The sequence below is a fragment of the Biomphalaria glabrata genome, chromosome 7 (genome assembly GCF_947242115.1).
Source record: "Biomphalaria glabrata chromosome 7, xgBioGlab47.1, whole genome shotgun sequence".
Lineage (NCBI taxonomy): Eukaryota > Metazoa > Mollusca > Gastropoda > Planorbidae > Biomphalaria > Biomphalaria glabrata.
Genome location: NC_074717.1, coordinates 27,005,124 through 27,028,696, shown reverse-complemented (window position 1 = coordinate 27,028,696; position 23,573 = coordinate 27,005,124). Strand labels below are relative to the sequence as shown.

The 23,573-nt window shown below is 35.3% G+C and overlaps 1 protein-coding gene across 2 annotated transcripts; it reads right to left on the bottom strand.

The window, feature by feature from the left end:
• Positions 1-930: 930 nt before the first annotated feature.
• On the bottom strand, positions 931-17,914 carry LOC106071716 (glioma pathogenesis-related protein 1-like). Of its 2 annotated transcripts, none has more exons than XM_013231879.2 (8): positions 17,469-17,914; positions 14,452-14,534; positions 8,659-8,837; positions 6,577-6,709; positions 4,286-4,395; positions 2,654-2,766; positions 1,841-1,932; positions 931-1,577 (listed from the first exon to the last, which is right to left on the bottom strand). In XM_013231879.2, exons 1-8 carry the CDS (start codon positions 17,537-17,539, stop codon positions 1,462-1,464), a joined length of 897 nt encoding a protein of 298 aa, XP_013087333.2. In that variant the 5' UTR covers positions 17,540-17,914; the 3' UTR covers positions 931-1,461. The 2 variants fall into 2 exon arrangements, with proteins under 2 accessions (XP_013087333.2, XP_055891299.1); XM_056035324.1 differs by lacking the exon at positions 17,469-17,914 and adding an exon at positions 16,513-16,598.
• Positions 17,915-23,573: the final 5,659 nt, after the last annotated feature.

The following is a 23,573-nucleotide window of genomic DNA, read 5'->3' as shown; positions in this document are numbered from 1 at the left end:
CTCCGTGATAAGTAAGACGTCCAGCCATGGACCTTTTCATTTTTAGCCACACAAAAGTTGTCAAAATAAGGATGTACAGTCAGGAGAATTTCAACCATTCTAACATAAAAAAGTCGTGAAGAACCACGTTAGTAGAGACTTTTAGAAATGCCTTCTTCAAAAAGTTTTGAGTCGATATTGTTACTCTCGAAATTGTATATACTTTAAAGATGTAATGACATTAAACATGTTTTAATCTGTCAAACGTTGGTAATGATGTTTTCAATAATAGATTAATAACTACAATGAAAATATATCTTCCTCCCTCCCTTTTCTAATAGAAATTGACTGGCTCCACCCCCTTTTTTGTCAGCAGAGGATTAGGGTCCGCTCCCATATTTTGAGAATTGCTGGTCAAATAAATAAAGTCTTTGATACATTGAAATGACAGAATTGTGTATCAATTGATGTAAATCTCTAAACATAATTATGTGTAAATTACTGTACTATAATACACAGTTTAGTAAACGTACCTATGAATTGTACATTAAAAACAAACAAGAAAATAAGGATTTATGAAAGCAAGCTCAGAGCAAGTAGTATAACATTGAATAAATGAATTCCTATTGTAAGTTCAAATAAAATAGTAAACTTAACATTCATATTTTATTTGTGTTTAAAAAAAAATAATACTGGGATTGAACCCACACCTTTTGCATTAATGGTAATAGTTCTAACAATTTAACTAACCAGCCATACTACTACTATGTGCAAAATTTTATAAAAATAAATTATTCAAAATTGTTTACTTCTAGTTTTCTCAATGTGGGTGAATTGTTAGTTGTTGATTGATATTTCTGGCTTTTTTTTTTAAATGCTACAAAGAAAGTAACCACTATAATAGGCAGTGAGGCATTAGTGAACTTTGTAAAAAAACACAAAGCCTGTACAGAAATGAGAGGGTGCAGTTTAATAAATTCTTCCTTTGAATCTGACATTACGGAAAAACTCTTTATTATGAAAGTGATATTGTAAAAAAGAGTAATCTAGCTCATGAAAAGGGTATAGACAAAGTCAAATAATGAGATCCCCTTAATCTACATTTAAAAAAACAACTATACTTATAGCCATAGACAATTTAATTAAATGGACAAACAGTCATACATTTACAAAAATGACATAATCATAAAATTAAAAAAATCTTCATGAATACATTTTTTTTAGATAGAATACCATTTGGAAACATAAAACAAAATGTTGATTAAAAAAAAAAGATTAAAATATAGTAAAATGTACAAATAATATCATTAAAAATGTTTTAAAATTTATGTACATTAATACAAACCAATATATTTCCTCTATGTACATGGAATGAAGAAATCATAAAAATTGTTTACACTAAAAATTCAAATATGTAAAATTAAGTTTATAATCTATTTATAGAAAGACATGGAAAATGTAGAGATTTTACTGAAATTTGAATCATCTAGTGACAAAATGTTTCACACAAGTGTAGATAATTACAAAAACAAGCAATACATGTTGACCGATGGAACTGTGGTAACTTGTAGAAGAGGAGCCAATTACAGGTCGTAATGCTGAAAGATAGAACAAAAATACTATTAGCCCTGAAAAGTTGACTTTTATAATAATAAGTAGTGATAACATTGGATTTTTTAAAAATTCAATTAAAGTTTTTATTAGGTTTATATCAGCAGCCATTATTTGGGATGAAGGTTATGACAACAGCAGCCATTATTTGGGTTGCCATTAATGTGAAAATATTTTTTACCTTATCTTGAGACAGACAGAAAAATAAAGAGATTTCAACAAGTCCTATGCCCCTCATGCTGAAACTCACCACACAACTGATTGACACAGAACTTTAAATCTTCAGGACACTCACTACAGGCTCTTCCCTTTTTATAAGGTTGTTCACCTTGATAGTTACCACTGGAGAAAAAGAAAATAAGAAAATACTTTAAGACAAAAAAAAAGCTTATATTGCGAGACATTATATCAACTATTTTGAATCAACCATGTAATAAATAATTTTTAATGTATCTAGACTAAAATAAAACATTTTTGTGATTGGAAATATTTTTAATAATTGTTTTTGCTTAGTGCAACTATCAAGCTAATAACTTGCTCTGTGCGCTGTGGTCTAATCACTTTTATGGACCAGTTCTTGGGAGTGAGGGGGTGACACTTTGGCACAGCAGTTTAGACACTATATTCCTTTTTTTTTTTTAAATATTCAGGTCCTTTTTCGTATAGAAAAAAATATATGCCATTGTGTGTGTTTCAAAAAACATCTAAAAAAAACCCTCTAGTTTCACCAAAATGTCTATTGTCACAACAGCACTGCCAAATTGTCGCATTACGCTTTGAGACGTGTTATCTTATCTTATCTTATCTTATATAATACAGACGTTACTTCAAAAAAGAAGATGATTACGTCCTACGTGTCATGCATTTAGTGTTAAACTTAACCAATTCACTTTCGAAATTTCTAGAGGGTTAATCTTAACTGTTTCATAAAACTGATCAGCGTACCATAGGACTTCCCTTATGTGTTTGTCAGAGGTAAGGAATAATTAGAGGGTTAAATATGACTAGGTTATTTGACGAAGATTTGTCTACTGCAGAACTTGTATTCTGAATTGGACCTTACCCAGGTCCATAATGACACACAACGTTATAGCCTCCTCGTGGGAAGTTAGTTCCTTTAAGTACTGGACAATATTTGACTCCACATCCAAGGGCATAGCTTTCTGCCCAGACAACCTAAAGAAAAAACATGTTTAAAAAAAGGTGATATAGCATTCATTAATGAAGAAAAGGAAATAAAACAATTTAACTACCTTGAGAAAGTTTAAGCAGCAAAAAAGATCTGCCAACCTCTTCCATACTTTAACTCCTTCAATTGTTGAACGTTTTGTTTCTTTCCATTCCTACTATTAGCTCACACTTTCGTCATTATCAAAAAGTCAAAATTCAAATTCAAACTTGTTATAGATAACTTTGTATTATCCGATTGAGCTGCTATTTTGCACATAAACTTATGCAGCGCGACAACACATTTTATTTCAGAAATATCAGTTCATTAATTATTAAATCTAAGGATCTATGAGACTCAGGGGAACTAACAAAAATGTATTTTTCTTATTATAAGTATCAGTAGTATAGTATCCCTTTTGCAAATGGTAGCCACCATGCAAATGTAAGATTGAAGCTTACTATATTAATTAACATAAACTTCAAATTTAATATAGATAACTACTACCCAACTTAAGTTTTAATAAGCCTCCCCCCTCCTTTTTCGATGTTAACATCGAGACAGGGATGCATCCTATCTCCCCTCCCTTTCCTCCTAGCCATCGACAACATAATGAGACATAATGAGGAGAGCAATGAACCAGACTGCCTTTGGTATTCCATGGCGTGAACAAAACCGAATGACTGACTTGGACCTCGCCTATGACGTTGCACTACTCGGGGCTACAAATAAATGCATACAAGAAATGAAAGCGAGCCTAGATAGAGAGGCACCCAAAATTGGCCTCTGCATAAACTTGGATAACACTAAAATTTTGCGAGAGGGATATAAGGCAAAGGGTGCCCCCGTCAGACTTGGCGAGTCAAAGCTTGAAGAGCTGGACAAGTTCACATACCTTGGAAGCATCATAACAAACGATGGGGATGCCTACAATGATTTAGCGTGCCGAATAGGAAAGGCAGGGAGCATTTTCCAAAGGCTGCAGCCTATTTGGACAAGACAAGCCATTGGACTCAAGACAAAAATACACCTTCTCAACACAATCGTCATTCCAACTGCAACATATGCATGTGAGACATGGAAGTCATCTGTCAAAATTGAGAAGAGAATAAATGTGGCTCAACAAAAATGAATGAGACGAAATTTGGGAGTCAGTTACAAAGATTGGGTCTCAAACCAGGAAATCCTATGCCGAACTGGGAGTCGAACACTTAGTGAGGTTGTGACGGAACGTCGCAAGAGGTTTGCGGGTCATGTTCTACGACAAAATGAACTACGCATACCAAGAGCTGCAATGACATGGAGGCCAATACGAGGAAAGCGTCACACCTTCATGGAGAACCTCAAAATAGTGGACACCAAGGTGGGAGGAGGCTTCAGGCATTGCCAATGACAGATCTTTATGGAGACAGCTTGCCACCCAATGCGCCGAACAGAGCGGGAGGACCTAAGTCTAAGCTCCCCCCCCTTTTTCCCGAATTTACACCCAGTAGAGTGAGGGACGTACTAACCTTTGATTTGACTCACCTGAGTGTAATGGCCACACATCTGGGAAGGTTCACAATACATGGTGTTGAAGTTATAGTACTTGAACTCGTCCCACCACATTTGAACTGGACTTGTGACATTAAATGACCCTAAAAAAAACATCCACATGCGTCACAAGATTCAGTATCAGTTGTGTCTAGTTCAAACGCTTAACACCATTAAGAGCAAGTGGGTCCCCAGTGTAATGGTTTATGTGTGTGTTTGCGTCTCTTTTGACTGAATAGATTCTGACGTAACCATGCGTAAAACTATGGTGGATAGATTGTATTGGCTGAATAGTTTCTGACGTAACCAGGCCTAAAAGTATGGTGGATAGATAGTATTGGATGAACACATTCTGATGTAACCATGCAAAAACTACGGCGAATAATTTGTATTGACTGAATAGATTCTGATGTAAGTAAAAAGTAAAGTTCCCTTTTCAGACCTTATGATCTATAGGGCAGATGATGCAAAGGCCATCAGTTTCTGTGGCCAATGGCTAACTAGGGTATCATGTGGCCAGCACAACGACCTTTACTATTCCCCAACTAATGCCAGGTACCCATTAGAGCTGGGTAGGCTCAGAGGCACCCAAAGTTAGTGCAAAGGTTGAGCTTGCTTTTATTTCACTAGATTAGGGATTCATATCTTCTGCGTCAAGTTTATTTCTGTATTAGACTTGTAACTAACAGGCAGAAAAAAACATGTTTCGCAAAGATATGTCGTTGGAAATGGAAGAGTAAGTCGCGACAAAAAAAAACCCTGAAATATAAAAGAATGACTGCAGATAATTGATCCAGAATTTTTACATTGAAGAGAAATCAGAGCATGATCTGTGCAGACACCACAAATATTTTTTTCCAAGAGGTCTTTTACTTTTCTGAAAATGAACCAACTTTGTGAATTACTAGTACTTCTGAAGAGGTCGTTTCAAGATGTTTGTATAGAAACTAATCTTTAAACCCACCATTAGGCTATGTATATTTCTCTAGTAAACCTGTAATTGTGAACAATTTAAAACGACTGTGGACTCATCAAGCTGGATACTAAACATTTTAAAAGGAGAAGACATCATTTCCTGAATTACCTGACATGTCAGCTAATCTCCTGTGAACAGGTCATTGAATATGGACATTGCACTCAATTTATTAAAGAATTCGGCTCCTATCATAGCTCCTGCAATGTACTTTGCCGTTGACAAGAACTCATTGTTAATTGTGTGAGATTTCATAGCTCAAGTAATTCTGAGAGCCACGAAATAAGAAGTTTCAAGAGCTTCTATGTTTTAATTTAGTCTGTATTTCTTGACTTCATCAGCCTTCAGAACTAAAATACTGGATGTCCTACTCGGAAAAGTTCTGACGGTTGTTTAGCCCCAAACATTCGGCAAATAGAACTTCATTACAAATGACGCATCGGGTCATTTCAATTCCTGATTAAACTATTGAAGTAAAACTTTCGCTAAAAATTGTCATATTGTTTCCTTTTCTTAAAATTCTTTTGTCCGTTTTCATGGATTTGTTTACAAAAATGAAATGGACTATAAAACGATGGCGCATTACAAATTGCATTTGCTGCACAATAGAAATGTTTAATTTCATTTGCTTCACAATAGAAATATTTAATCCCGCAAAGGTGTTAAGTCGCATTTCATGGACAGTAATTTCCATTGTTCAAAAATGTATTCTGGATTTGCCATCCGTATCTTCTGGCTTTATGTCCGTGTTCTTAAATCTATATTTGGTATTCCCACTTTTAATTTTACTTCACAAATACTTGACGATCGTTTCATAATTTGTTTAATATTAATGTAACGTGAAAAGTCTTCCATTCTAGGCACATTGCAAAGATAAATGTATATCGACTATGGTACAAATATGCTTGTTACAACAAGTTAGAAGCGAAAAATATATTCAAAACCATTCCAATAAAAAATAGCAAAAAAAAATAAAAAATTCCGATGTTCTTTGGCGACCCTGGAAATGGTCTTTCAACACCCAAAGGGGCCGCGAACCACAGGTTGAGAACCCGTGCCTTAAAATATGGCGATTAATTGGCTTGTATTGGCTGACTAGATTCTGATTGTGCAAGGAAGTGTTTACTGATTGAATGGGTTCCACTCTTTGTTGATCTTTATGCTTTTTGACTTAGTTACTGATCTTGGTATATCACAAACTGCAATTTACGAGTGACAAATATTTAATGGAAAAAAAAGTTTGAACCAGAAACTGACACGTACTTAAGTAAATATTCTTTCATATATAATTAAATTAGACCTAAACACTGACCTGTAATAGCATAAAGATTCTCCCCTATATAATTAAATCCACCAACGTCTCCTCTATACTGTTTTGTACTGTGTTCAAAAACACACTTTCCAGAATAGTCTTGAGCTAATTTTTCTAGGTCGCTATTCCAGCTCTGTAAACACAAGATATTTAAAGCAAATGAGCCACGATGTCCACATGATAAAATACATACAATAAATCTTTACTTTTCTGCCTTAAATACAATCATTCTTTCTCAGCGTTGAACCTATTTGGTTCTCTAAATATATGAAACTTGATGTGCAACCATATAGTGGACGAATAGTATTATTTTGTTAATAGTACAAACAATCTGATATAAACTTTTCACATGTGAGTTATGAGTGAGTCCGGTGTGAATGTATATTTTTTTTTATATAGTTATAATGTTTTGTTTGGTGTAATGCACAAATTGTAAGACAAATTTCCTTACGAACAATAAAGATTATTATTATTATTATTATTATTACCAACATACCGCAATCTCAAGACAATTTAAAAAGCATAACAGGTAGGAAACATGACTAAATTTAATTACAAATATAGAATAATAGCAGTACACACCGCTTTGCCCGATGTTTTGTTCCCAGGCTTTATACTGATAGTTATGGCCGGAACACCCACTTTTTTTTATTGACATAAATGGGCCACATTTTAATATCAACCTAACATAATTTTTTTTTCGCCCGTGAATAAATGTCTCTGTTGCAAGGAAATTATACGTCGGCCTGTTCTCTAGTTCCTTTTCTGCCTTCCGCTCTTTCTGTTCACTCTCTGGAACCCCCATTTTGTTTTCTTTTAACATGCGCATCAACTTTTGACTTTACAAAGGTTAAAGATTATAAAATAAAATGGGGAGAGAGAGAGAGAGAGAGAAAGAGAGAGAGAGAGAGAAAAGGAAACAGAGAGCAACAAAAATTATCTATATTTGTATACTAGATAGGTTTTTCTCTTTTAAAAAATTAAACATTTTCTTTAAAACGTAAGTAGTTAGTATTAACAGAAATCATTTTATTTAGTAAGAAAAACAATTTGCAAAAATGTGTTTAAAATGTGCTAAATAATTATCTCTCTCACTTCCATGTGTTTTTGTGTATTTTTTTTTTTGTTTAACTATTAATGGCGAATAGTTGTAACAATGGTGTATTTTTCTAATCAAATAACTGTTTGCATAGTTGATTTCGCTTTTAGAAAACAAAAAAAAAGGAGCCTTTACATCAGAAATAAAATAATAAGATATTGAATTTTTAATACCTTTTCTAGTTTATGAGTTATAAACAGGACGGATGGAGAGACAGACAGACAGACCACATCAAACTTATATCTGCTACTCCCCTTTCGGAGGCTAAAAATATGAGTTATTTCGAGCTGAAGTTTCGAACATAGTTTTTTTTCTGGTTAGCTAATTTGTTAGAACTTCGCAAATGTCGTGAGTCAATCCCAATTTTCTTCTTTTTATTATTCAATGATATATAAAATATAAACATTTAGCTGACTATTATTTGAAAATAAAGTAAGATTTGATGAAGAGAATTATATATCTAGAAGAATGAATAAAATGCAATTTTCTAATACAAACTCATTTTCCATTATTATCCATATCCCTACACAAATTTAGCCCTGCAAAATCCGTTTTGCATAGGGCCCCACAATGGTTAAGTCCGGCCCTGCTATTTAGTGAGGGGTGAATACAGAGTAGATTACTTGTTCTCCACCCCACTTCTTTCTTTTTATGTGGGGTAACTCTACTCCGACTTGCAGAAATAAAAGAGTGATCTTTCCATGACTTCTTGGTCACAATGGTTAAGTCCGGCCCTGCTATTTAGTTATTTGTTCCCCTCCACCTTTTTTTTTTTTTTGCCGCTTAAGTTATGTGGGGTAACTCTAGTCCGACTTTTAGAATTAAAAGAGTGATCTTTCCTTTACGTCTTGGTGTCTTTTAACTAAGGCTCCAGCACTAGTCCATATAGTTATACAAACCTACCTTCAACTAACTAGACAGAAAAACAAGATAACTCTACATTTATGAGACAGTTCCAGCGACAAAACGAAAATTGTCATTACCATCCTTATCATGTTGCTGCTACTCTCTTTGGCTCTTAGTGTATTGTGCAGCTGTAATATGGCGCTTTTTTCTTCCGGAGTAAAACCAGCGACATTTTGATTGTTGACTTCCCGCTTGGTGAGGCGGCGCTGTGGGTGCACAGCAATAACACCTTGGTCAGTGTGCACAGCAAGATGATCTGGAAAGTGGATCAAACAGATCGAAGTCAGAAACAATAAAACAATAACCGAAATGAAAGTATAATTTAACATATAATAGGTCCTACGTTGTGTTGGCTGCTATCAAAGTGACTTTTTTTTATATATAGTGAAATAGTACATTTAAATATTGCTATAGACTGTGTATTTGTATAGTCTCTGATGTAACTTTAATGAGGGTTTTTAGAGGTAAGTGGATACAAATGGTTGGAACAGAAGACGAATGCGACAGACGAGAGACTAAAACCACATGTGTTGTTGTAGTGTGAAAGAAGTCGTTTTGAAGTGAGCAGACATTAAATATAATTTTAACTTGTTCGATAATATAATTTTAACTTGTTCGATATCCTTTTATTAGCGGCCTCCGAAAGGGGAATAGTCCCTATTAGTTTTCTTTGGTCTGGCTGTCCGTCCGTCCGTCTCGTTCAGATCTCGTAAACTAGAAAAGATATTGAAAATCCGACGTAATGATATTTTACACCTTCAAAGTTCTGATGCAACGGTTGCTTATGTTTAAAATCAACTATGCAAAAAGTTTTTCGTAAAAAAAGACAATTTTTACATCTATTCACTTAGATGAGTAAAAAAAAAAACACGGAAGAATAGTTAGTAAGAGAGATAATTATATACTATATATTTAACACATTTATGCAAACGGTTTTATACTTTCTGTTAATTGTATTGCTAAATTAAGTAAGTTCTGTCATATTAACTACTACATTTCGAGCAAAGATGTTTACATTTTTTTAAAGATAAAAATGTATTTAGTAGGCATATATGTGGAGTATAATAGAAAACAACAATTAATAAGCAGTGTTTCGTATTAATCGCGTGAAATTGGTAACGTTCACATATTATGTACACTAAACTAAAGAAAAAAGTTTTCTGTTAGGAAAAGTTTTATTGCTGAAGTTTTGACATCAGTAAGGCCAGGTTCACATTTAACTTCACCTTCACCTGTCCCTTGTTCTGTTGGACCGTTGGGGCACCACACAAGATCTGTAAACTGTCTTTCTCCATTCCCCTCTCTCCTTTGCCTATGATAGAATTTCATTCTCTAGCAGACCTGTGAATGTTGCTTTCCCATCGCTTTCTCTTCCTGGTACTGTTCCTTGAAGGTCTTTGCGAGTCCTGAGGAGCTTGTGATGTGGCAATCGAGTTTGAGACAGTTTATTTGAGTAAAAGTTTTTTGGCAGCGGTTGGTCTTCGTGGGCTCCGATTGCTGTATTAATCCTGTTTCTAAGCTCTGTATTCGTGATGCGTGTTCATTGAATACATATGAACATTAACAATGTAATAATAATAACATTAAAACATCTCCGTATCATGTAGCATAAGTCGTTAGTCAAACTATCAATACAACAGTATCGGCAACACTTTCGACAAATGATTGTATACCCGGAGATAGGGTTGTAGTTGTTGATAGTTTGTAGTTCATAGTTTCTGATATGTAAAAATTGTTTTTGCGTGTTAATTAAAATCAATAAGATAATCTATTGCTAGTAGGTACAGATTACGATCAATTGATTCGTATTGCTCTCCATTATTAGTCATTTCTTGGCCAATGTTGAGTATTTCTTGAAGTCAGCATTTATTAGAATAAATCAAACGTGCTATCAGGGTTTGAAATGACACGCACATATTTAAGAAATAACGATTGACAAATAAGTGAAAGATGGCCGTCAGGAGATAAGTTATCAGCGGCAAGATCATAAGAATTCTAATTCTTTTCATCTCTAGAAAGATTTCCACTACTTCCACCACACAAAGGACTTAAGTGATACATTATGAGCGCAGTGCGGCGTGATCATAATTATTCAAATCGTACTTCTCTCTCTCAAAAGATGTTCCCTACTTCCATCACACCTTGACCTTTGATCATTACATGACGCAATATGCGCAGGATAATATTGACATTCCCTACAACAAACAGAAACAATATAACAAAATACAAACTCTGCATTACACTATGTCTACTTATTGAAATCTATTCTTTCATTTCTCAACAAGTCTGAAGAAAGTACTGGGAACACTATAAACACTATAATAATATGTCAAAATATCAAAACGTATTCTTAATAAACATGTGTATATATTGGATGAAACGAGGGCTTAAAAGCAAAGTCTTAACAGCACAATTACACAATGACTAAGAAAAAAATATTTAATTGGGGATGAAATGACCGGGGATGAAGTGAACAAGGATGAAATGACTGGGGATGAAATGACCGGTCAACAATAATAATAAGGCCTCTATTAGAGAGGGACATTTGTCTTTAAATAAATAACTTACTGTTCTTTATTTAAGGAAAGATACACTTGTAAGGAAACAACCAATAAGTATACGCTAGGATCTTATCTTATATATTACAGACGTTACTTCAAAAAAGTAAATGATTACTTTCTACGCGTCATGCATGTTAACCAATGACTTCAATTCTGCTAAGTCACTGCTTTTCCTGGCTGGCCCAGGCAACTCATTCCGTGCTCTAATAGAAGAGGAAGGAGTATTTGTACACATATGTCCTATCATATGGAACTAGGAATGTGCCTCTATCTTTGTGTCTTTCTGAGTATGTTATTAGTTTTTGTTTTTGTATTTGAAGATTATGGTTCAGTGTTTTATATATAATTGCTACTTTGCTTTTGAGTCTTATCTCTCTTGAAGGCTTTCTAAATTTAGGTGTTACTCTAGTCAAATGTGAATATTCGTGTGTTATGAATCTCACTGTTCTATTTTGTGTCTGTTCCAGTTTTTTAGCGGCCCTAGAAAGGGGAAAAGACGCTATTAGTTTTGTGTGGCTTGTCTGTCCATCCGTCCGTCCGTCCCGTTTAGATCTCGTAAACTAGAAAAGATAGTGAAATCCGACATCACAATATTTTAGACTATTCAAAGTTCTGATGCAACGGCTACTTTTTTTTTTTTTTTTTTTTTTTGAAAGCGAAAAATCTAATTTTTTAAATCACTAATGCAATCAGTTTTTTCATAAAAATACACCATTTTTACAACTATTCACTATTAATAGTAACAAACACTTAAGGCTCTTTATTAGGGGAGACGACTACTCACCATATTTTTAACACATTTATGCAAACGGTTTTAGATGTTTTGTTAATTTTTTTTTAATATTTGTATTGATAAGTTCTGTAAGTTCTGTTATACTAAGTATTATATTTATACACAAAACAATTTTATTATTTTTTTAAGTCAGACATAATTTAAAACAACTATTAATAAGTAGTTTTTCATATTATTGCGTAAACTGCAGTGCTGTGACTACAATAAAACACTTTACCATCGACTAAAGAAAAACAAATATATATTTTTATTTTATATATTCTTTACGGAAATGTTTTATTCTTGAGGAACAAGAGATTGGCCCTTTACAAAACAATTAGATTAATTAGATATTTATTATAAGACATCAGATAGGCCAGGTTCACATCTAACTTCACATTCACTTTCACCTATCCTTTGGTCGGCTGTACCGCTGGGGCACCACACAAGATCTGTTAACCTTTTTTTCTCCATTATTTTCTGTCATTTGTCTTTGATAGAATTTCATTCTGATAATATTGAAACCTGCCTTTTTACCTGCCTGGGTGGACCACTTCGGGGACCGATTTTCAGCTTGTTTCCACACAAACTTTGTAACCTTGTTAATATTTTCTTGAGTTGAGGGGTCCCGAACAAAGGATGCATATTCTATTATTGGCCTAACCAAGGTTAAATAACTTTTTAGTTTTATGTTCTTTTTTGATTAATAGAAATTTCTTTTAATAAACCCTAATGCTTTGTTTCCTAAAGCTGACATTTTTAATATTGGAGATTTCTATAAATGGCAGATAACTATCATTAATTCCTTTTTTTTTGTATCGTAGGTGTTGATAAGTTATGTATTGGAAAATGTATTCGATAAAGTGGGTGCCCTTATTAACACAAAAAAAAAACAACAACACATTTTGACGTTCCTTCACATGTAGAACAAAGTAATTTGATTTAGTTGGCAACAGTGGTCTTTGAACATGGCGTCCTTGACATTGCTTTGTTTTTCTTTCCAAATCTCTCTCAACCTTCGTATTTATTTTCTCTTATCCCCCCCCCCTCTTCCTTTTTTAATGCTTTCCTTAACAAAGAAAAAAAATATCGCCCCCAAACTTTTTTCTTCTTTGACGATGTCAGTGTATTTTTAATGCTTAAACAATGTAAGCAGGATTTTCAAAATAACAGTGTAAACAAAGATCAGATACTGTGTCTAAAATGTATCGTGGTAATCACCATTAAGCCTAACTCTCGTAGAGATAATCACGTGACGACTTTGGACAGAAGCTACCCTTCTCTTCTCAGAATAAACATTACAGCATGACTGCGTGTGTGTGTGGCAGAATTTGTACAACGCTTATATCAACACACTCGTCTTACTGTGTGTATAGTAGAACGCTGAAACTTCGCACAATTATTCATTGACATAGACAAGACATGAATCAATAAAAATAGTAACCAATTAGACTATTAATTACTGGTAATTCATTATTTTGTTTAATAGCTACAAGGGAAACTAATACTTCAGTATTCACAGAGTGGCTAAATTTGTTGGATTTAGTCCCCTAGAATAATTGTTAACGCTATTTCTCCCTCACGCATTCTCCGATCAAGATGATACTTTAAATAATTATTGTACCTAACAAAACATTAAATCAATAAACAAAAATACTCAATTAGTCAATTAATTTTTGGTAATTATTTTGTTTGATATTAAAGAAGGATAAGGACTTGTAATAATGGCTTGTACACACAGGCGGCCTTAGCAGAGCGCAAACTGTTAAACAATGATAGCCTCGTAGAATCGACAGGTCAAAAGATGCTGTCTTTACCGAAACAGAACGGTATTTACAGTTATCGCGTATCATGTTAAGAACTTACATGGCAATTGTTATTATATTGATCTAGATCCCGGGAAAGCTTCCAAAATATTGAGTAACAAGTCCAAGTTAATGAGAACTGATCTGCATTGCGAAGCTGAAGGTGACAAGGAAATCTACGATCGCGGGGCCCCCTTCACGTGCGGGGCATGGGGTGGTCTCTCCCCTTGCCACCCCCTAGGGCCGCTACTGCTTGTACATTATTGGTAAATATAGTTTTAAGGACGGAGTTCTTTCCCTTTAGATAAGTTTCGTTTTGTTTCTTCATAAAGAATATTTATATCATGCTTGTTAGAGCTTTATAACTCACTCATTTGTCAGTTAGGTACAAACTAAATGTCGCGTTCAAAGTCCGTCAACTATGGTGCGTCTCTATACTAAGTGTCTAACAGTTGACACAAGAGCTATGAGAAGGTAAATATTACCTTAGTTAGTCGAACAAGAATTTTACATTACCAAGTAAAACATAAAATGGCGATAGTCAAGTAACACTTGACGCCTGCTCCCTCTTACTAATAAAACTTCACACACTTAACTCACTTGTCATAGAGATTATCTCCATAACAATCATATTTATTTTGTTGAGTTCTTTATATAATTTAGTAAATGATATCCCAAACTAAGTTTTGACTTTAAAACGGTCAGCTGTAAGTCAAATAAGTTTGTACTTACCCAGGTGAAGGAAGTCTGCACTCACTGATAGTATCAGACAACAAAAGCACAACATTAGCTGTTGATTAGATGTCATGCTTGCCCTGCAGAGTGACAGAGAGCGTTTTTAAATAAGTCATTGAAGTATGTTCTTACTAAGTATGCTCAAACATAGGTCAGGCACAGGAAACACAGAGTTAACTAGTCATATTTCATTGTAGCCTGAATGGTCTAGATTACACTACTCTAGACTTTCTTCTAAGTGGAGACAGATGGGAAAAATAAACAGCTAATAGCATCTTTTGTATAGATATAAATTTAAAATACACTAAATAAGAGACAATAATTTGCACACTTTTATCACAGTAAATGCAATTATATTGGTCAAAACAATTTTTTTTGATGCACTTGTATTATTTGTTTTTTTTTTGTTCCCACCCCCCCCCCAACACCCTACCCCACTCCCCTATAAATGTTTTTTTTTAAAATTGTTTTAAAATGCAAAAGCTCAGACTTCGATACAGAATTAAAAGTCTGAATGTCAAGATTCTAAAGCATATACAAATGGCATGTTTGTTGTTCCATCCTATTTATGTCACACCGATCTTTGCTTGAATGGTAGACTTACAATGATATATATATATACGAAATATCTCAGCAATAAGAGGAACCGACATGTTCTCATCTGTGTGTCTCTTTGACAATAGAGTGAATCTTGTGTGAATGTACATTTTGTTTTTATAGTTATGTTTTGTTTGGTGTAATGCACAAATTGTAAGACAAATTTCCTTAAGGACAATAAAGATTATTATTATTATTATTTCCTTAGTTACATGCATATAAATTATATACTTTCCTTGCATGAATACATGCAGTAATTTAAAACGTTCAATTAAAAATTAGTATTGTATATCTTATTCTGGAGAGTGTCTAATACAAACAAGTATATCTTATATATCTGGAGAGTCTGGAGATATCTGGGACCCCTCAACTCAAGAAAACATTAAGAAACTGGAACAGACACAAAATAGAGCAGTGAGATTCATAACAAACGAATATTCACATTTGACTAGAGTAACACCTTTAGTAAAATCACTAAATTTAGAAAGCCTTCAGGACAGAAGGCTCAAAAGTAAAGTAGCAATCATACATAAAACACTGAACCATAATCTTCAAATACAAAAACAAAATTTAATAAAATACTCTGAAAGACACAAAGATAAAGGCACATTCCTCGTCCCATATGCTAGGACAAATTTGTACAAATACTCCTTCTTCCCTAGTGCTATTAGAGCATGGAATGGGTTGCCTGAGCTAGCCAGGAAAACCAGTGACTTGGCAGAATTTAAGTCATTGGTTAATATGCATGACTAAATGCATGACGCGTAGGACGTAATCATCTTCTTTTTTGAAGTAACGTCTGTATTATATAAGATAAGAAGAAGAGTCTTTAATACAAGTTGAGTGTAAAGATTCACTTTTATCAATCTTGTATTCTGTCATGTGTGTTAAGCGTCAAGGTTGCACGAGAAATATAAACCGGAAATTGTTTACATTCTAGTTATCTAGTAGCTACCGGTTTCACGTGATAACCATTGTTGATTAAAAATTAAATCGTAATTTGTATAGAAGAGATAGGGAATCACGTGGCTCAATGTTGTTTATTAACGATTGGGGAATGGGGTCCATTCGTTTAGGGTAGGAGAATATTCTTGAATTTTCGGTTTAAAAAACTAGTCCTTTCTTCAGGGAACAGTACCAGGAAAAAGAAAAGACAGAAAGCGATGGGAAGCAGGGACTGTAATTGAAAGAAATTCTTTTCAAAGCTAAAGACGGTCGACATATCATGTATGGCGTCCTAACGTTTCAACACAAGAGATTGTCTTTGCTTTGAGGCTTTGACCTTATTATATTTGAGATTCCGCTGCTAAATAGCTATCAAAACATTCTGTGGCCATGGCCATGTAATACGAGATCAAACAGAAACATTCAATTTATAATGGATTTGTCTTTAGGCCTAGGTCTATTTTTTTTTTAAACACGTGACTTCAGAGTGATTACCTATTTTGTAAAATATTTTACCTGTTTCGGATGTTCCTTTAGAGTTGAAGATAGTTTACTTCCTAGTCCAAACCTCCCGCAGGACGACTGGGAATGGATGCGGGCAGGGTTTGAACCCTCGACCGTCGATTAATCCGAACGATAGTCCAGCGCGCAGACCGCACGACCAGGTATTTATCGATACGCTCATGGACCGTAAGTGTAACACGCCATGCTATAAACAAAGGTTTTGCAATTAGTTAGGATTCATTGTACTTGTGTACAATCGGGACCAATTATCATAGGTTGTCTCGTCACAGGTCAGTGACTCAGGCCTACGATGACTATTGGTCTTGGTACTTACAAAGACGAATGACCTTGACATCACTAATAATTGTCGACGGTAATAAATGTAAGAAACTTAGCCAACACGAAGGGGAAAAGTTTATATTTTTGTCCTATCATAAATTAGAAGGTTTACGGCAGCTCACATAAAGACAAGTGTGGAGTTAGAGAGCTGGTGAAGTCTCGGTATACCATGGAGATGTAAGACCGACTACCCGCTTGGAGTAACAGACCTACCAGATGTCTGCTGGGACAGTTTAAGACATTCTGGCCTTGTGTTTGCAACACAGCTCCTTCATAAATCAGTCACAGAAATGAGCAATTTGAGCAAACTACAGAGTTCCGCCAGAGATCCTTGAAACCAACTCTTGAAAGGGACATTACTTTTGTGTAAGTTTAATAATAAACGTTTGTTAAAGACGATTTCAAAGGGACATAAATCCTATGTAAAAAAAAAATGTCCTTTAGTAGCGTTCAATCTAAGACAGCCTCCGTTGCGCACCGTTAGGCTTTCAAAACCTCTACCTTAACGCTAAACACGCAGGATATTTTAAATAGGACATAGGTCTAGGTACATTCGTCGTGTCGCAGTTTCAGCGACCAAAGTGGTGCACAAAGACAAAAAAATACACACACACACACACACAACTTACGTGTCGATTGTAGGGTTGTTCTCCCTGTGACCACGGATATCTAGAACACAATGCGCATAGCTCACAAACATTGACACACTGTGTCAGAAAGGTAAGCTATATGCCTTGACACACACATTCCGCTTCCCTTTTCACGTCTGCCTACCCGGTCTGATATTCACAGTAGGTAATGGAGATGAAACAAAATTGAGAATCCAAGAAGTGGCTCTACGTCTAAGGTGACAGACGCAGTTGAAATCACACTACTAAAAAAAAAGAACGGCTAATGAACATCCTTGTATTAGCAAGACGCACATGGAATACAATTAGGGTTTGTTAGTTTAGTTTTTGTTACACTGCCCTACTCTCCTGATTGACAATGTGACCACAGAGCCACTGCCCAGTTCACCCCACCGTGACCTCGTGTCACTTTGCATAACAATAACACAGGCACAAGTGATCTTTTTCACTCGCCTACGTCACGACAGGTTGGTGTAGCTTGGACATATAGGTCTGTGAGCTGACACATTCTTCAAACAAAGAAGTTAAATTAATGAAGCAGACAGGACAAGCTGTTTTTTTTTTTTTCGTTTGCGCTATGATTTTAAAAATAGTAAAACTGTATGAGGCGTTATGTCTCAGGATGCATAAAGCTTCATTTCAAAGTAACCCACTATTCAGCAGTATCCAGGGGCGGACTGGGTGTCAAAATCGGCCCGGCATTTCTGTACAATCCGGTCCACAAGTTGTATGTTACATGAAGAGCGTCCAATCATGCCTGACACCAAAATCATAGTTTAAATTTTAATAATGTATCGAAACTAGTAAGTATATGAATAATTTATTATATGATTTTGAAACTATCTGATAAGCGCTATTACTAAATGAATAAAGTATAACACTTGGAATGGGGAATCTCTTATTGTGAAAAGTTCTTGCAACCATATACATTAGCATTCACTTTCAAGACATCTGAAGATCCCCCATTAACGAACTGTTTATGATTCACTTTCACTCCTCGCCATTTTCTCAGACATATGAACTTTAATTTACAAATACAACTCTTCATTCTCCATTATTTTAACTATCCATCCTACAAGGTCTTGGGGGCGCGGTGGCTGAGTGGTTAAGCGCTTCCGCACCTGGGGTCCTGGGTTCGAATCTCGGTGAAGACTAGGATTTAGTATTACGGGATTTTTAGGGCTCCCTTGAGTCCACCCAACGTTTACGGCTACCTGACTTTAGTTGAGAAAGTAAAGGCTGTTGGTCATTGTGCTGGCCACATGACACCCTGCTCTTTAGCCATTGGCAAAGAAACCGATGTTCTTAACATCTGATCTATAGATCTATAGATGGCAAGGTCCGAAATAGTAATTTACTCTCATATACTGCTTTCTCCCTAACTTAGAAACCTTAAAGCTGGCTACACACATAGGCCTACACAACAGAACATATCCACTTGTTTTTAATATCTTTACGTTCAGTAAACAAACGCTGTCAAGTTAATCTCATGTTCTAGCAAAGCCTCTTTGTATCTCGACGTATGTCAATAACTTTGTCGTCTTGACATTAGTGTTTCTTATGGCGTTAAGCCTGTTCATTCGTAAATGCTGTCATCATAAAGTTGGTGAATGACAACAATCTAAATTAGACTAAATAGAAGCCAGACGTAGATCTAGATTTTAATTTATTAAACAATTTGAACAAAATCTATAAATTATTAAGATAAAGTTTATCTTCTTAATGCTTAGGGGGTGCAGATTTATTTATTATGTAAACATAAAGAAGTGAATCGGGTGCGAAAATAATAGTACACAATTATCCAGTAGTAAAGTAAGTAAAGTTCCCCTTTCAGATCTTGTGGTCTATATAGCAGATGATGTAAAGTCATCTGTTTCTGTGGCTTACGGTTTACGAGGGTGTAATGTGGTCAGCACAACGACCAACCGCTTTTCCCCAACTAATGTCAGGTACCCATTAGAGCTGGGTGGACTCCTGAGATGAACTCAAATGTGTAACAAGACTGGAAGGATTAGTCCTCACGTAGAGCCTTGGTGAGAAACTCTGCTGTTAGGAGTAGTGCCTTTAAGCACCCATACAGGTTAAGTGACTCTGCAGACAAACTATCCCGCAGCTCTTGTTCTACACTGCGCAATGATTGATTGTTCCGGTCTTTTTATAGCCTCCACCATGGATCGTCGCGGTCCGGGCGACGAAAAGAAGTTGCCAGACTTCACGGGCTTTGTTGGACTGGGTGGACTCAGAGGCGTCCAAAGATCCCAAAATAAAAAAAAAAGTTCTTAGGTGATCAGTTAACGTTACTCTACTTATTCCAGAAGAGTTAGAAGAGTCTTATCTAAGACAACGTGTCTTCCTGTTTGCTTTTATGTGAAAAATAACGCCTAATGACTTAAAAATTTTTATCACTTTAAAGTATAAACGATCAAAACAAGACTATGGCTTGATTATTCCTGGTCCATTGGTGATAACATAAACTCTCTTTGTAATATTGTTTTGCACAGCATTCCAGCAATAGTTATTATTTATTTTCTGCTCTTTCTTTTTTAGATTCTTTTGCATTTTGATTCCAATCAACACATTTCAACACTGTTCAAGATAATAATTGTGATTTGTGAAGGACTTCGTAGCGGGCCAACTCCATCAAACAAAAAAAAAAAAAGAATTCGTATGTGACTGGACATGTCCTCTAGGAACGTTGTGCAAAAGTTGTAATAAGGGTTTGACTATTTGATGATTAGTTCTTGCCAACTATGATACGTCAGATTTATCCCTGAGACCTTGATATTGACATGCTATCCCTCTTTCTAATATAGTATAGGCGATATATGTGTTTTAAGGCTTTTCATATAGTGCTACCATTCTCCACAATCATCATCTAAATACATGAAATTTTGCTTCGCCTATAAACATATTAACATACTATCTATCATTCTATCTATATATATAATTCTCTTCTTCCCTCAAGAGTTTGAACGAGAAGCAAGAAGTAAAGGAAAGATCACTCTCTTATTTCTGCGGAGTAACCCCACGAAATAATAAGAGGGGGAGGGAGAACACGTAGGTATTCAGACATTGCTACGGATGGCTGAGCGCTGGACTGTCAAACCCTGCCCGCTCCCATCCCCCTTCGTCTTGCGGGAGGTTTGGACTAAAAAGTAAACCATCTTCAACTCTGAAGGAACATCCGAAACATGTAAAACATTTTACAAACAATCATTTTACAAACACTAAATAGCAGGGCCGGACTTAGGCATTGTGGGGCCCAATTCGAAACGGCTTTCGCTGGGCCAAGTTTGGGTAGAGAAGCGGACAATAAGTGAAATTTAAGAGTTTGTATTACGTATAGAATTACTTTACGAGCATTGCATGTAGCAAAGTCATACAGTATATCATAATAATTCTGTTTCCTACATAGATCACGCTCAATAGAATACCAAATGTTTTAATCTATCTTTGAGAATTGTTGACCTCAAGTAATTCTTAATTAGTTTGAGGCTCGAGAAGCTTCTATCACCTGATTACACCATAACGGCTAATGCATAATGCCGTTTTTATTTATCGCGCGTAGGATTGGCGTTTTCCATATTGAATGACACCCCAAAATGTCTTTTTTTTTTTTTTTACATATTTCCGTATATTTTAAGGACTTTTTCGTATATATTTTGCAATTTCGGGAGATTTCCAGGAGCTCCTGGTAAGTTGTAAAATGGTTTAATTTAATAATTTATACACCTTGAATTAGCGCGGGGCCTATGAAAGTGCGGGGCCCACTGCGGTCGCATAGGTTGCAGTGGCCTAAGGCCGGCCCTGCAAAATAGCGGCGTATGCTACGCCGCCGGTCGACTAGTAATGTATAAACAAAGTGTTCGCGCTCTGACTTCGTCTACTTTGCGTAACAATAATTTTACAGTAAAGTTCAAAGGGGTATGATCGTGTAAAGCAAGGGAAGGAAAGGGCGGTAACAAAGAAAATTCACTTTGATCAATTGTAAGCTAAATCTACTAGATCCTATTCACTGGGATATGTTTGAATACTCTTGTATTGCGTTTGAAAAATCTATTTTTACGTGCCATTATGAAATGTACATCTCTCTTTACATAAAGATAAAGACAACAGCCATCCGCTCCATCGTAACTACGTGTCAATGAAGACTAGAACCGAGCGGTTCGTTCGTTCCTTACTCGGTCAGACTATATCAACGCCACTCGTTGACTAGGAAACATGAAAAGGATCAGGATGCTGGGTGTAGTCGCTCAATTAACTCTTTATGCAGTGTCTGTTCTATTTATGTAAATGTTTCTGTTGGGTTGTTTTTTTATATGAGAACAGAGTCCTTGTAATCATTACTAATTTCCTTCTGGATGAATAAAGCAGTCTTAGTCTTAGTTGGCCCTGCTGATATAATGCGTTGGTGTGTCATTGAGTGTGAGCAGAAAACATAAAAGAACAATTTAAATTATTCGAGAATTTTTTTTTTCTCAAATCTTTTGCCCGCCCCACTTTTTCCTTACAAAGGTTGTATTAACTCTGTCCGTTGGTCTGTCTGTCTGTCTGGCAGGATTCTTTTACACGTTTATTCTCTTACTTCCCATTCTCGGATCACGTTGAAACTTTTGCACAATTATTCATAGTCGAAGACTACATGTGAATCAATTAAAAAAAATTAGTTAGTCATTTAAAAGTAAAGTAAAAGTACCCCTTTCTGACCATATGGTATATTGGGCAGATAAAGTAAAGGTCATCTGTTTCTGTGAACCACGGTAACCTCCAAGTTAAATCAATTAGTTGTGGCTAATTAATTTTGTTTTATACTTTAAAAAGGGAAGTAAATCTTGCAGAATTTAGAAAAAATGGCAGCACTTGAATGGTTCTTTCCCTTATATAAGTCTTGTTTTTGAAAATAAAAATATTTTGCTTCTTGTTTTTACACTTACTTCTTTCATTTAGATTGACAAATTGCCAAATGAATTTTAAAATTGAGGTGTTTAATTATATAGATCGCTTACTACACTGGACTAGTTTATGACGTACCAATAGTATGCTGGCGGTCCTTATGTAGGTAAAGAACTTACCAAATTTATGTTTACGGAACAAAACACTTTTAATAATTCACGTAGAAATCATACAAAACTAAACGCACACTATTAACAGAATATTATTTATCTTTAATAAATTCACATAACTAAAATTAGCTAGAAGCTTGAGACGTATTGACCAACTTTTCTTAATGTCGCCCTTTGTCTAAAGTTTGCTTCTCCAATAAGCACGAATGAACGAGAATCCTCTACGGAAAAGATCCTTGGTTATTTTTAACTCCCTTGGCAATTTTTAAGTTCTATTAGATCATTACTATTGTTTTTCAAAATGTAAGCACGTTGTGTTTTTGTTTATAAAATTTAAACAAACTTGACAGTAATTATTACGTCATCCTATATACTAATATACTTCTCAAGGTCTTCAGGGTTGTAGATTTAACATGTAAGCGACCATTACTCTATGCTACAGAAGGTTACAGGTCAGTAGAATAAGACATTAAAAGTTATTCTACAGAAGGCTAAAGGTCACTTCAGTGGAAAAAGACTTTGAAAGTCTTTAAACGTATTCTTCTACTCAAGGCTACAGGCCACTGGAACAAGACTTTGAAAGTCTTTAAACGTATTCTTCTACTCAAGGCTACAGGCCACTGGAACAAGACTTTGAAAGTCTTTAAACGTATTCTTCTACCCAAGGCTACAGGCCACTGGAACAAGACTTTGAAAGTCTTTAAACGTATTCTTCTACTCAAGACTACAGGCCACTGGAACAAGACTTTGAAAGTCTTTAAACGTATTCTTCTACTCAAGGCTACAGGCCACTGGAACAAGACTTTGAAAGTCTTTAAACGTATTCTTCTACTCAAGGCTACAGGCCACTGGAACAAGACTTTGAAAGTCTTTAAACGTATTCTTCTACTCAAGACTACAGGCCACTGGAACAAGACTTTGAAAGTCTTTAAACGTATTCTTCTACTCAAGGCTACAGGCCACTGGAACAAGACTTTGAAAGTCTTTAAACGTATTCTTCTACTCAAGACTACAGGCCACTGGAACAAGACTTTGAAAGTCT